Source organism: Mandrillus leucophaeus, unplaced genomic scaffold (assembly GCF_000951045.1).
Source record: "Mandrillus leucophaeus isolate KB7577 unplaced genomic scaffold, Mleu.le_1.0 Scaffold222, whole genome shotgun sequence".
NCBI lineage: Eukaryota > Metazoa > Chordata > Mammalia > Primates > Cercopithecidae > Mandrillus > Mandrillus leucophaeus.
The window spans coordinates 2,880,339-2,893,761 of record NW_012102277.1 but is presented as its reverse complement, the minus strand read 5'-3'; the positions used below and the strand labels follow the sequence as shown (position 1 = coordinate 2,893,761).

At 46.5% G+C, this 13,423-nt stretch overlaps 1 protein-coding gene across 1 annotated transcript in view; it reads right to left on the bottom strand.

Moving 5' to 3' along the window:
* LARP1 (La ribonucleoprotein domain family, member 1) overlaps positions 1 to 13,423 on the bottom strand; it is a 121,843-nt gene that overhangs the window by 18,649 nt on the left and 89,771 nt on the right. The window contains exons 2-8 of the mRNA XM_011981249.1: positions 8,156 to 8,217; positions 7,831 to 7,896; positions 5,857 to 6,031; positions 4,920 to 5,048; positions 4,643 to 4,843; positions 4,381 to 4,543; positions 3,331 to 3,475 (exon numbers count right to left, since the gene is read on the bottom strand). Coding sequence (XP_011836639.1) covers positions 3,331 to 3,475; positions 4,381 to 4,543; positions 4,643 to 4,843; positions 4,920 to 5,048; positions 5,857 to 6,031; positions 7,831 to 7,896; positions 8,156 to 8,217 — 941 coding nt within the window. The remainder of the gene's footprint in view (positions 1 to 3,330; positions 3,476 to 4,380; positions 4,544 to 4,642; positions 4,844 to 4,919; positions 5,049 to 5,856; positions 6,032 to 7,830; positions 7,897 to 8,155; positions 8,218 to 13,423) is intronic.

The window sequence follows — 13,423 nt, the reverse complement described above, 5'->3', positions numbered from 1 at the left end:
AAAAAAAAAAAAAAAAAAAAGCAGGCTAGATACAGTGGCTCACACCTGTAACCCCAACATTTTGGGAGGTCAAGGTGGGAACATCGCTTGAGCAAAGGAGTTCAAGACCAGCCTGAGCAAAATAGCGAGACTCCATCACTACAAATAGTAAAAAAAAATTAGCTGGGCATAGTGGCTGGCACATATCTGTGGTCCCAGCTACTTGGAAGCCTGGGTGGTTGAGGCTGCAGTGAGCTTTGATCACACCACTGTACTAACTCCAGCCTGGGCAAAAGAGCAAGACCCAGTCTCAAAAAAACAACCAAAACACCCATCTATACGAGCAGCAGTTGAAAAAACCATGGAGCATTCCACACAATGGTGAACTATGCAACTGTACACAGGAATGAGGAATATCTTTCTATTAGATACTGCTACTTTGCAGTTAGCTCCCAGATATATTAAGTGAAGACAAAAAAGAACTGAAGAAATGCATGTGTTGTATATTTCCATTTACCTAAGAAAGAAGAAGGATACAAATACATATAGAAGCATTTGCTTTTTTCTTAAATGGAAAGGTTCTAAAAAGTTTGCCTATAAGAAAAGAAAAGGTGTATATGACAGAAATTTTTTTTTTTTTTTTTGAGACGGAGTTTTGCTCTGTCACCCAGGCTGGAGTGCAGTGGCGCGATCTCGGCTCAATGCAAGCCCTGCCTCCCAGGTTCACACCATTCTCCTGCCTCAGCCTCCAGAGTAGCTGGGACTACAGGTGCCCGCCACCACGCCCGGCTAATTTTTTGTATTTTTAGTAGAGATGGGGTTTCACCATGTTAGCCAGGATGGTCTCGATCTCCTGACCTTGTGATCCACCCGCCTCGGCCTCCCAAAGTGCTGGGATTACCGAAGTGAGCCACCGCGCCTGGCCTGACAGAATTTAAGTCAGACTTCTATGACTATACCATGCGGAAACTCTAGAACCATGTAAATGTTTTACGCAAATGTAAAACAACTTAGAAAATTATAGGGGTAGGGAGAAAACAATCTCTAAAACTTGGGAGCAAAATAAAACGAATATATATAAATTTAAATGTGTAACCACAAAAAGATTCTTTCAAATGACTTGAAGATACAGTTATTTGACGGTATAAGTGGAAAAACTGTTTTCAGTGGTAGTGGAGGTATCGTAAGAATAATGTAGAGGTTGGCACAATGGCTCACGCCTGTAATCCCAACACTTTGGAAGCCGAAGTGAGAGGATGGCTTAAGCCCAGGAATTTGAGACCAGCTTGGGTAACAACACAGCAAGACTCCATCTCTACAAAAAATTTAAAAATTAGCCACGCATGGTGGCGTGCACCTGTAATCCCAGCTATTCAGGAGGCTGAGGCAAGAGGATTGCCTGATTTCAGGCAGTTGAGGCTGCAGTAAGCCATGATCACACCACTGCAATCCAGCCTGTGAGAGCAAGACCCTATCTCTTTAAAAAAAGGGGGAAAAAAAAAAGACCACAAAAAAGACTGTAGACATACTGTGAAATAAAACAAAATGAGTAATTATATTGATATCATTAGGAATTAATATTATGGGCATGGGATAAAGGAGTAGGTAAAATAAAACACCCACAAGGTTAAGTAAAGACCCTTTAATAGAAAATACCAGAATAGGTCGGGCGCAGTAGCTCCCACCTGTAATCCCAGCACTTTGGGAGGCCGAGGTGGGTGGATCACCGGAGGTCAGTAGTTCGACACCTGGCCAACATGGTGAAACCCCATCTCTACGAGAAATACAAAATAACCTGGGCGTGGTGGTGCATGCCTGTAATACCAGCTACTTGGAAGGCTGAGGCAGGAGAATTGCTTAAACCCGGGAGGTGGAGGTTGCAGTGAGCTGAGACTGTGCCACTGCATTCCAGCCTGGGCAACAACAGTGAAACTCTGTCTCAAAAGAAAGAAAGAAAGAAAGAAAATACCAGAATAACCCCATAATGTATTTTATCTCACCAAAAAAACAAAAAAATCATCTAGAAAGAATGACCAACCAAGTAGCAACAAAGCACCCCTATAACCCAGACTGGTATCTAAATAGCATTTCTCAAAAGAAAGGAACTAGAGTTCCTTTTAAAAGTGGCCAATTCCACATCTGGGGCAGGAAATGTGGAGGGTCCCACTGAGCAAAGATGGGACAATTTGATCCAATCCATTAACTGTAATGGACCGAAATAAATATGGCTAACAAAGGGAGGAAGATCAAACATTAATCTGCCCTTCCTGTACAAACTATACCTCTTGGTAACTGAACAGTTGAGGCAAAGTTACTTCTTGAAGAGGTATCCCACCTAATAAATGAAGACCGATTGATATAATCAGTATGTTGTCATTTTGCAATCCTAAAGGCACTGCTGGCAGCTTATATCACAAGAGACAATCACATGAAATGTTATGTGCCAACTGAGAGAAAATACATCATTATGATAAAGTGTTCTTGACAAGGAGGGCAAAAAACTTCAAAATGTGAATCTCATCAGGCCTCTAGATCACCTATTTACAAAAAACTTGGAGTACAGATGAACATGTTAAAATGACACCCCTGTGCCCTGTGGAAAATTCTACAGGATGTATAACTTAGTCTATTCAAATAATAAACAGCAAAGAAAAAGAAATATAGAGGCACGAGACTTAATAAGACAATACACAGGTCTTGTTTGTTTTTTGTAGAGACGGGGTCCTGCTATGTTACCCAGGCTGATCTTGAACTGCTGGGCTCACATGACCCTCCCCTTGGCCTCCCCAAGTGCTGGCATTATTAGGTGTGAGCCACTGCACCCAGCCTATAGGTCTTATTTGGATTCTGATTCTCACAAACTATATATAAAACATATATATATATATACAGCCAATTGGGGTGAATCGGAACTGACTAAATATTTGATGATATTAAGGAACTGTTAATATTTTTAGGTATAATGATATATCGTGGCTATTTTCTTTTAACAAGTCTATCTTTTAGAAATCTATACTGAAATATTTGTAAACAAAATGCCAGGTTTTCTAGGATTTTCTTCAATGTAGTATGTGAGAATAAACAGATGAGGGTACAGATGCAATAAGATTAGCCATAAACTGATACTTGCTGAAGCTGATGATGGGCTCATTATACTACTGTACTTTTGTAAGTGTCTGACATTTTCCATAATGAGCGAGAGAGAAAGGAAGGAGGGAGAGGAGGAGACTAGCCAAGCCTTGAGACTACATCAGATCATGACTCTTCCAGGGCTTTCTGCCTTGGCCCAAACTCCAGCTCCCTAAGGACCTTTCTTTCCCCTGCATCCCAGCTCCAGGGAGGAAGACATACCGCAAAGATGAGTGAAATGTCAGTGGTAAGGGCCTGCACTCGGTGGAAGGAAGCAATAAGGGTGATGGGTAGGAAACCATCAGCATCCATTTTCCTTCGCAGGAAGAAGTCTCGCTCTAAATTGTCCACGCTGAAGTAGTATTCACTAAGTGGAGGGAAGAAGTAGTTATCACCGAGGGATTGCTGCATCAGTTTTATGAGCATGCCTTCCTTCTTCTGCTACACATCCCAGCAATCTCACACAGCCTCTGACCTAGCCCATCGCTATCTTATATACCAACAGTATTGAGGGCCGAAAAGAAATGATGTGATCCCTTCATGGCACCCTACCTTGCTTGGGTCAAATCACTCCCTCTGCCCTAAGTCCCTTGGCATGCCTGTCAAACTCCTCATCCTCCTTTAAATTCCAGTCCAAATATTGTTGGTCACTTTCCCTTCTGCTCCTAAAACACTTACAAACACTCTATTACAACCATTTATTTTCTTATATGACTTCCTTACTGGACTGAGAGACAATATATCGGAGTGGTTAAGAACAAAAGGACAGAAAAGGATTTAAATCTGTGCTTTGTTACTTACTAGCTGTGAGATTCTGTGCAAATTACTGGGCCAGTATGCTTCTCTATAAATTGGGGCTAAAAGACTCAGCTCACAGGAATTCAACAGATAAGAATTGCAGGACTAAGACAATGCCTCTAAAACACTTAACATTGAGGCTGGCCGACAGTAAGGATCCAATAAATGTTTATTAGTATTCTGTCAATGTTGTCATTACAAATGGAAGCACAGAAGGGGGTAGATTCTAAATATTTTCCTTCCTTTTGTAATGGTGTAGTTTCTAATTTTCTTAAGGTAAATGTTGTACTACTTCTGTAATAAACAATGAGAATGTGGTTATCACTTCTGTAATAAACAATGAGAAAAGCTATCTTTTCAGCCTGAGGCTGAAACTGCTGCTAAGCACCAGAAGGGCCTGCCCAGCTACTACACTCTAGCAACCCCTAACCTCTCACTTATTCCTCCAGGGTAAGAAGGCTTCCGCGCACTCACATCTGGCGCTTGATGTAGTCTTTGAGCAGTTCCTGATCCACGCTGTAAAGCTCGGTGCTGCTGACATTGTCAAAGTAGTAGGTGATGTTGTTCATGTACTTGGGCGTACGAGGTCCCTCCACACCATCAAACTTTCGGTAGCCAAACTGGTAGTCAAAATGGGCTATGGGGGAAATGGGTGCCATGAGGGAGAGGAGATTCCTGCCCACCACCCCCGCTGCACACCCTTGGACATCCCGGAGCCCAAAGGGGCCTCACGTACTTCGAGTGCCACCCCGGCCGCGTCCCCGGCCGCGACCACGCCCCCGTCCACGGCCACGGAAGGAAGCCCGCGCCCCACCAGCCCCATCACTCTTCACACTCGATGTCTCATCCTGGTCGTGCCAGGCAGGCTCCGGTTTGATCTCTGGTTGCCAGGCTGGGGTGGGGGGGGCCACGGGCACGTAGGTGGCAGACTCAGACCCTATGGGGAGAGGGGTACCAGGTCAGGCCTGAGGGTGTCTCCCAAGTCCAGGCCCTCCATAGTGGGTAGTGCATACCTTTGATATCTCCGCGATTGGCAGGTATGTGTCTAGGTTCCGGCGGGCGAGTGGGGCGTGAAGCCAGTTTCTCTCTGGGTACTTCAGGCTTCATGTCTATTTGTAACGGAACCCACTTGTGTTTGTTTCCTGGGAGACAGCATGGGCACATGAGAAAGGCTTGAGGGAGAGGCCACTCCTAGCCAGCTCTACCTACTCCTCCTCTTCTGCCCTGTACTTGGGCCCAAATCACAATCTGGTTACCTTGGGCAGATCCCTTTCCCACACATTAGCCCTCTTTTTCATCTCTAAAATAAGCTGGTCAGTGGCCCTCAGTGTGTTAGAGACTCCTCGTTAACTCCTACGATCAGTGTCTCCATGGCCACAGAATCCCCTTCAGGAGTCAGACACATGGCAGCCCAGAATGAAGACCATGCTTTTCAGACTCCCTATAGACAGGTGCCAAAACACTGCCTGTGAGAGTTAAGCTGAAGTAACCAACTCCAGGTTGAGTCCCTAAAAGGAAAGGGGCCATCCTTCCCTCTTCCTTTCCTCCTAGCTAGAAGGAGAAGGAAATAGGAAGCCATCAGTGATCATATGAAGAGCCAGTGTACCACAGCAAGCTGAAGGGATTCAGGAGTTGCCATACCAGGCCTGGCATATTTACAGCAAGCTGTTACATCAAAGAAGGTTTTATCTTGTTTAAACCATGGTTACTCTAGATCAGCATTAGAGAAGCCAAATTTTCAGCAGGTTTTTTGAAAACTCTTGTGTTTGAGAGGAGGGACTGATTAATGACAGATGGTTGAAGACTGCTGTCTCACCAGCCTACATCCATCAGTTCCCCTCTGACTTTTCAGAGGGGGTACCTAAAACTCCTCCAGCAGTCCCCTGGAGTCCTAACATTTCACAGTTCTACCCTGCCACTTTCTCCCAAGATCTGCTCCCAGTCACTCACCTTTCTTCTTCTGTCCGCCTCGCTGGCAATCCTCATCTCCATTCTTTTCCTCCCCTGATTCGTCCGATTTGGTTTTTGGACTCTCCTTACTATCACTCCCTTCTCCTTTCTCCTGTTCCTTCATGTCCTTCTTGGGTGGCAGTTTACGGGCAGGCTGAGGCTTGTGGGACTGTGGCTACAGCAGGAAGTAAAGTAACAGGGAGGTGAGTGTGAGTGCCTCGTGGTATAGGAGGGAAGGCACTCCCTGTCACTAGAAAGACAGGCAGGAGCCACAGCATGCAATGGCAGGCTGGACAGGATGTATTCTAAGGTCATTTTCACACCTGAGATGGTTTCACTGGGAAGCATGGTCAAATAGGCCAGAAGGTGGAAAGGCAACTTATCTCTCCAGCTTCCAAGTCTAAGTGACAGAGACAACCTTCAGGACAGCAGTGCTGAGGCTCACGGGGGCAAAATTATTCCCTGCAATAGGGCCATGTTGTCTAGGTCGTCTGTGGGAAGGAAGAGATGCCCTGTGGCCTATGAACAACAACTCTGTCTATGAAGTAAAAGCGGCCACAGCCAGTGAGTAAAGACTCTAAGCCACTGGCCCAGAACAAAAGTGCTGGGAAGAAGAGAACTGACTAGGAGTCCTCTCTTTGCTAGGGCCCAAGAGAATTTTATAAGCTTCCCCAAGACATGTGGTCTGGAGGTCGGTGCTTGGCCTAATGACCACTCTCCTACTTCACTCAGAAAACCCAAGCGTAGTGATGGAGAACACAGGCTGGGGAATAATACAACACACCTGACTTCCAATCCCCACTTGGCCATCAAGGGCTAGTAATTAACCTCTGCAAGTCTCAGCAGCTTCATCTGTAAAATGGGAATTATAAAAGGACCTATCTCAGAGTCACTGTGAGGGTTAGATGAGATGACGAACAGGCAATTCAGGTGACCCTTGAATAAAATGGCTTTGAACTGTGTGGGTCCACTTATATCCAGGACTTTAAAAAACCAAATGCAGATCAAAAATACAGTATTAGCAGGATGTGAAACCTGTATACACAGAAGGCCAACTTTTCATATATGTAGGACTTGAGTATGCAAAGATTTTGGTATACACAGGGGTCCCGGAACCAACACCTGCCACCAGCCCCGCCATGTATAACAAAGGAAAACTGTACTTGGCAGTCTCTGACACAAAGCAAAGGTTCAAATGATGCCAGTTCTTAGCTATTTCAATGTTGCTCAGATTGTATTAACCACTCCATTTAGAAAACTGAGAGGCTGGCGGACTGGGCACTGTGGCTTACGCCTGTAATCCCAGCACTTTGGGAAGCCGAGGCGGGCAGATCACCTGAGGTCAGGAGTTCAAGACCAGCCTAGCCAACATGGTGAAACCCATCTCTAAAAAATACAAAAATTAGTCAGGCATGACAGTAGGTGCCTGTAATCCCAGCTACTCAGGAGGCTGAGGCGGGAGAATCACTTGAACCTGGGAGGTGGAGGTTGCAGTGAGCTAAGATCACACCATTGCACTCAAGCCTGAGCGAGACTCCATCTCAAAAAAAAGAAAAGAAAACTGAGAGGCCAGGAGGCACGGTGGCTTATACCTGTAATCCTAGCACTTTGGGAGGCTGAGGCAGGCAGATCACTTGAGGTGAGGAGTTCAATACCAGCCTGGCCAACATGGTGAAACCTTAGCTCTGCTAAAAATACAAAACTAGCCAGTCGTGGTGGTGAGTGCCTGTAATCACAGCTACTTGGGAGGCTGAGGCAGGAGAATTACTTGAACCCAGGAGGTGGAAGTTACAGTGAGCTGAGATTGTGCCACTGCACTCCAACCTGGGCAAAAAGAGTGAAACTCTGTCGGGGGGGAAAAAAAAAAAAGAAAACTGAGAAAGGTTAGAGCTAAGGCTCTCTGGAAGCTTGATGAGCTAAATTGTGTGTATGTCAACAGAGTTCAAACCTGCCTATCCTTCCACAAAGACTCACCTGAACACTCTTGTGGGCTATCTCTCCAGGTGTGGGCCAGTTGATTGCATCTCCAAAGTCACCAACCTGCAGGGAACATACACTATGAGGACCCCAGGAGTGACCCTGCCTTTGCTATTCAGCCCCCAACCCAAGCTTCACCAAGAGATCAGAGGCCACATCAGTCTGTTCACCAGGACCACTCACAATGGATACCCAGAAGGAGCTCCCCTGGAATTCACAGACAATCCAGAACTTGTTGGCAGTCCAGGAGCATTCACTAGAACAGGAAAGAGGCCACCACCTCCAGAAAGTCCCCTTGGGTTGCCCACTCTTGATTCCTTACCTTGCTGCCTTTGCGCTGTTTAGGAACAGCTGCCCTCACCACTTTGGCTGGAGCAGAGTGTTCTATGGGAACAAGAAGGGAGAGTTAGTAATGCAAAGCCCATGTGATGGGGCTACTGCCAGCTCCTCACCCTCATCACCGTCCCCACTCCACCAAGCAACCTGCAAGTTCCCAAAGGAGAAAGACACAGTAGAGAGGAGAAAGACATATGCTCAAACACCAGTAACAATTTTACCAGCCCATTTCTAAAGAAGTCATAGAAAGCAAGATCATGCAAAGAGCCAGGAGCCAGCAGCCAGCAGCCAAAACCCCAGGAGTCCAGCCTCAGGTGGGAGGCCCTTAGAGAGAATAGTTCTTTAACAGAAATTGAGGCCTGGAGAAAGAAGTCCATGTCACCAGAGTCAGCACTATAATTCAGGGTTCCTGAATCATGGCAGATGTCTGAAAGATCATTTGTGGCCCTAATATTCTAGAAGTCTGATGTGAGCAGACCAGGACTAGTGATCATTGGGAAGGCAAAGTAAAAACCCTAAGTGAGCCATCAAGAAATCTAGGGACCACACCAGGCCAGCTGCTCAGGAATGATTTTGTCTTCTCAGTTTCCAATGAAAAAGTGGACTCCTACTTGACTCAACAGTCCTACCTCTAAGAATTTATCCTAATGATACAAATCAGACAAGAGTTATGTACAGAGATGTCCTACTAAAATATTATCTATAACTGCAAAAAATGGAAAACAACCTACATACCCCAAAATAGGGGACTGACTAAAGTTCATCCATTTTTAGAAGAGTCATTAAAAAGACAATGATCTCTACTAATATAAAAAAGACGGACACAACAAATGAAAAGTTTGTTTGTGGCCAGGCGCGGTGGCTCATGCCTGTAATCCCAGCACTTTGGGGGGCCAAAGCAGGTGGATCACCTGAGGTCAGGAGTTTGAGACCAGCCTGGCCAACATGGCGAAGCCCTGTCTCTACTCTATTAAAAATACAAAAAATTAGCTGGGCGTGGTGTTGGGCACCTGTAATCCCAGCTACTTGGGAGGCTGAGGCAGGAGAATCACTTGAACCCGGGAGGCGGGGGTTGCAGTGAGCCGAGATCACACCATTGCACTCCAGCCTGGGTGACGGAGCAAGACTCTGTCTCCAAAAAAAAAAAAAAGTGTTTGTTTTGAGACAGAGTCTCACTCTGTCGCCCAGCCTGGAGTGCGGTGGTGCCATCTCGGCTCAGTACAACCTCCACCTCCCAGGTTCAAGCGATTCTCCTGTCTCAGCCTCCCAAGTAGCTGGGACTACAAGTGCACGCCACCATGCCCGGTTCATTTTTGTATTTTTAGTAGAGATGGGTTTCACCATGTTGGCCAGGCCAGTCTCAAATGCCTGACCTCAAGTAACCTGCCTGCCTCAGCCTCCCAAAGTGCTGGGATTACAGGCGTGAGCCACCACGCCTGGCTGAAGTTTTTAAAAAATCCTTCTTGTAAAACAAAAATGTGCACATGCACACACATACAGTACAAACTCTAGAAGGACATGTAAGAACTACCAGGAATTAAATATAACATTACAGGGACTTCAGTTTTTCAACAGACAGACATGGGCTTCCACCCCCTACCAGAGCCACTACCCCCTCAAGATACCCCACGTGCCTTCGAGAGCTGGAGCTGTGGAACCCAGCCAACAGCATCCCACACCCCCAGCGCAGGGCGATGGTGAACCAGAAAATCTCAGTTCCAAGAAGATAAGAGTTCTTAGGCCCAAGGGACCATTCTGCACCCATACTCCTGCAACTTCTGGGTTAGCCTGGATGAGCCTAATACCATCTAGTCCCCTGATAAAATCTTTGTCTGCTTCAAACCAGGGCCAGGTTCGTGTATACCTGCACTATGGCTGGTAATCACTTCTCCCAGTACCCAGCAACACTGTGTGCCTGCTACCAGGAGAGCAGGCCAAAGGGCCTGTGTACCACCACCACCAACTTCACTAACAGGATGTTATAAAGAGGAATCAGGTGCAGAGGGCAAGGTATTCCTGAAGACTTTTCCTTAAAAAGTCGAGGCAAAGTCAAATCATTGTTTGATCACAAAAGGAGACGGTAAAGTATAGAAAGCTCAGCCTCCAATCAACGTTTTGAGAGCCCTCCTGCCATGAAAAGACCTCACCAATTCCCTACTCTGCCACCAATCCCAAGCTGATGAGAATACAGTCTAAGCATACACATGAATATTCTTAAATTAGTCCTGTGTGAGTTTGTTGAAAAAGGTCCATCCCCAGATTCCTCTGTCCTGAAAACCCATGGTGCCATTCTTTCTCTGCTCCCAGGTGGGGCTTCAGGTTGCCCCTGACAAGTAGAAAAAAACCCCCAGAAAGGCAGAAAAATCCACTGGGAAGCAAGAGCCACTTCTGCCTTTAAAATCTAAAATTCACAGATTTGTTAAAAGCCTATTGGGCTTCAAGGAAACCCAGAAGGGTTCAGATGAGCTGCTGTCAGGCCCTGCAAGAGACCAGAAAGAAGACTAGGCTTTCTGATGACTTCAAGTATCCATCTCAGCCACCAACCCTCACCAGGTAACCCACTAGAGCAGGTGTGCACACAGGTACACACACGCACACACAGAATGTACAGGTTCAGCTGGGCCTGGCATCTGTAATGGCTGCCAATGCAAACCAATCCTTTGCACAGGCACCAATCCCCATGTCTAGCACCATCCCAACCAAATCAGGGGATAATTCTCCTCCTTCTACCCCTGCATTCTGAAACCTGCATGCCTGCTGCCACTGACCCAATGCCCAGTCAGGAAACACCATTCACTTGGTCAAGAAAACAGTTATAGCTGGGCATGGTGGCTCACACCTGTAATCCCAGCACTTTGGGAGGCCGAGGTGGGCGGATCACCTGAAGTCGGGAGTTCGAGACCAGCCTGAACAACTTGAAGAAACCCCGTCTCCACTAAAATTACAAAATTAGCCAGGTGTGATGGCGCATGCCTGTAATTCCAGCTACTTGGGAGGCTGACGTGGGAGAATCGCTTGAATCCGGGAGGCAGGAGGTTGTGGTGACAGAGATTGCACCACTGCACTCCAGTCGGGGCAACACGAGTGAAACTCCATCTCAAAAAAAAAAAAGAAGAAAACAATTATAGAATGACAGGACCATAGTTCCAATCCACTCAATTTGTAGATAGGGAACTGAGGCCAGAAAAAGGGAAGGGAATTCCTCAAGACTAGCTGCAGAGCTAAGATGAGAAGCTATAAATCTTGACTCCCTTGCCAAAGCTCCTCCACAGCTCACCAGAAATTCCATGAAGCCCAGTGGTTTCCATGTGTCTACTGGTGAGGAATGGGTCAAAAACCTTCTTAGTGTAATCTAAGAGCACTTCCCTGGTTTTTCTGAGTAAACAGCTACTGATGACTGGGCCCTGCAGCTTATCCACCCACAGGTCCCTGAGGCCCAGACTGTAGGAGGGAGGACGGCACACAGAGTCCCTAGGAGGGTCTTCTTCCTCAACTAAGGCAAACCAGAGCCTAAAGGGTATCTGGAAGAGAAGGAAAACCACCTTCTGTCCCAAAGGACTATAGCCAGGAGTCAGTACTAATTCTGGTAATTCTAGTTCCAGGGGGTCCAGGGGCTTCTTAAATACACACACGCCTTTGTTAAAAATGAAGCATACCAGCCGGGTGCAGTGGCCCACGCCTGTAATCCCAGCACTTTGGGAGGCCGAGGCTGGCAGATTACCTGAGGTCAGGAGTTTCAGACTGGCCTGGCCAACATGGTGAAATGCTGCCTGTAACTAAAAATACAAAAAATTAGCCGGGCGTGGTGGCATGCACCTGTATTCCCAGCTAATCAGGAGGCTGAGGCAGGAGAACTGCTTGAACCCGGGAGGCAGAGGTTGCAGTGAGCTGAGATCGCACCACTGCACTCCAGCTTGGGTGACAAGAGCAAAACTCCATCTCAAAAAAAATAAAATAAAATAAAAGTGAAGCATACCAAAATTGCTATGTGTAAGAAGCAATCTGAATGTGGTGGCCGTGAGGACACTCGAGGGCTTTTCTGGCAACTATCTGCATGGCAAACCCACTATTTTCACTTGGATTACTTAAGGTTATTTTGAGTGTCAAGCAGGGAGCTAATGATACTACTGCTAATGAAGGATGAAGAGAAATGAGGGGTAGAAGGTGGGTGCTAAGGAATGGCAGGGCAGAGAGGAATTACTAACTGGGATGCTTGGAGTAGGGATGGCGGCTCGCTCCTCTGTAAAGTGGACTGCTTGATGACCACACGACCTTGACTGTCTAACCCCGAGATTCTTTGAGCCTCTATTTTCAAGTGTGTCTAACACCCCCTCATTCAAAGACCACCTAGGAAAGTCAGAGGGCCCCATTAAGCACGTGGACTTTGCTATGGGATGGACTTAGGGTGGAGTCCCTACCTACTCTGCTCCTCACAGGGTCCCTCTGAACTTCACCTTCCTCTGTAAAATTGAAGTCACAGTTACATGGCTGCTGGAACAGTTAAATGAACAGCGCACAGTAAGAGTACCTAGCACACAATAAATGCCCAACAAATGCTAATATTACAATTCACAAAGGAAGCTTACTATTTCCAAGCAATCACCACCCTCACTCTGAGAGAGATGGGGATGGCGGGGAGATACACCAAATCATCTCTCAAAATGAAAGAATCAGAACGTATGGGAAAAATTTCTCTTAGGGATCAACTGGTTCAATTCATCCAGTCCAGACTGCCAATGAGGTCCCCCCTCACCTGGCTCTTCTGAGTGGTAATCCATGCCCACTGGGTGAGGACACCACACCACCACATTGCCCTCCAGAGACAGGAGGCACCTGGGCCCCAGGGCAAGTTTCCCCAGGAAAGGAAGGCTTCCGAACTTTGTAGTTTAAAATGGGGATAGAAAGATGGGGGAATTTACCACAGGTCCCCCAGGGGTGCTTTGACATAAAGCCCTGCTTTGTTAGGGAGGAAGGAAGAACATGGAGAAGGCTGAGAAAGTTCCCTTTCAGCTGAAATTTGGTCATTCCACTTTGTACTCAGTACAGAAAAGGAAAACAGCCCAGGCTCAAGGAGTCTCTCTCAGCTTACTAAACCCGTAACTCTGGCCTGTACACAGTCAGGTAAAAAGATTTAAAGGTGTTTTCACTACTGTCTTGTTCTCAAAAGATCCTAAGGCTGCTGAACTTTTGAAACAAAAGCTACCCAGAGGTTCCAGATGTGAAGGTCTGAGGAGCAAGAACTTGGTTCAGCCAA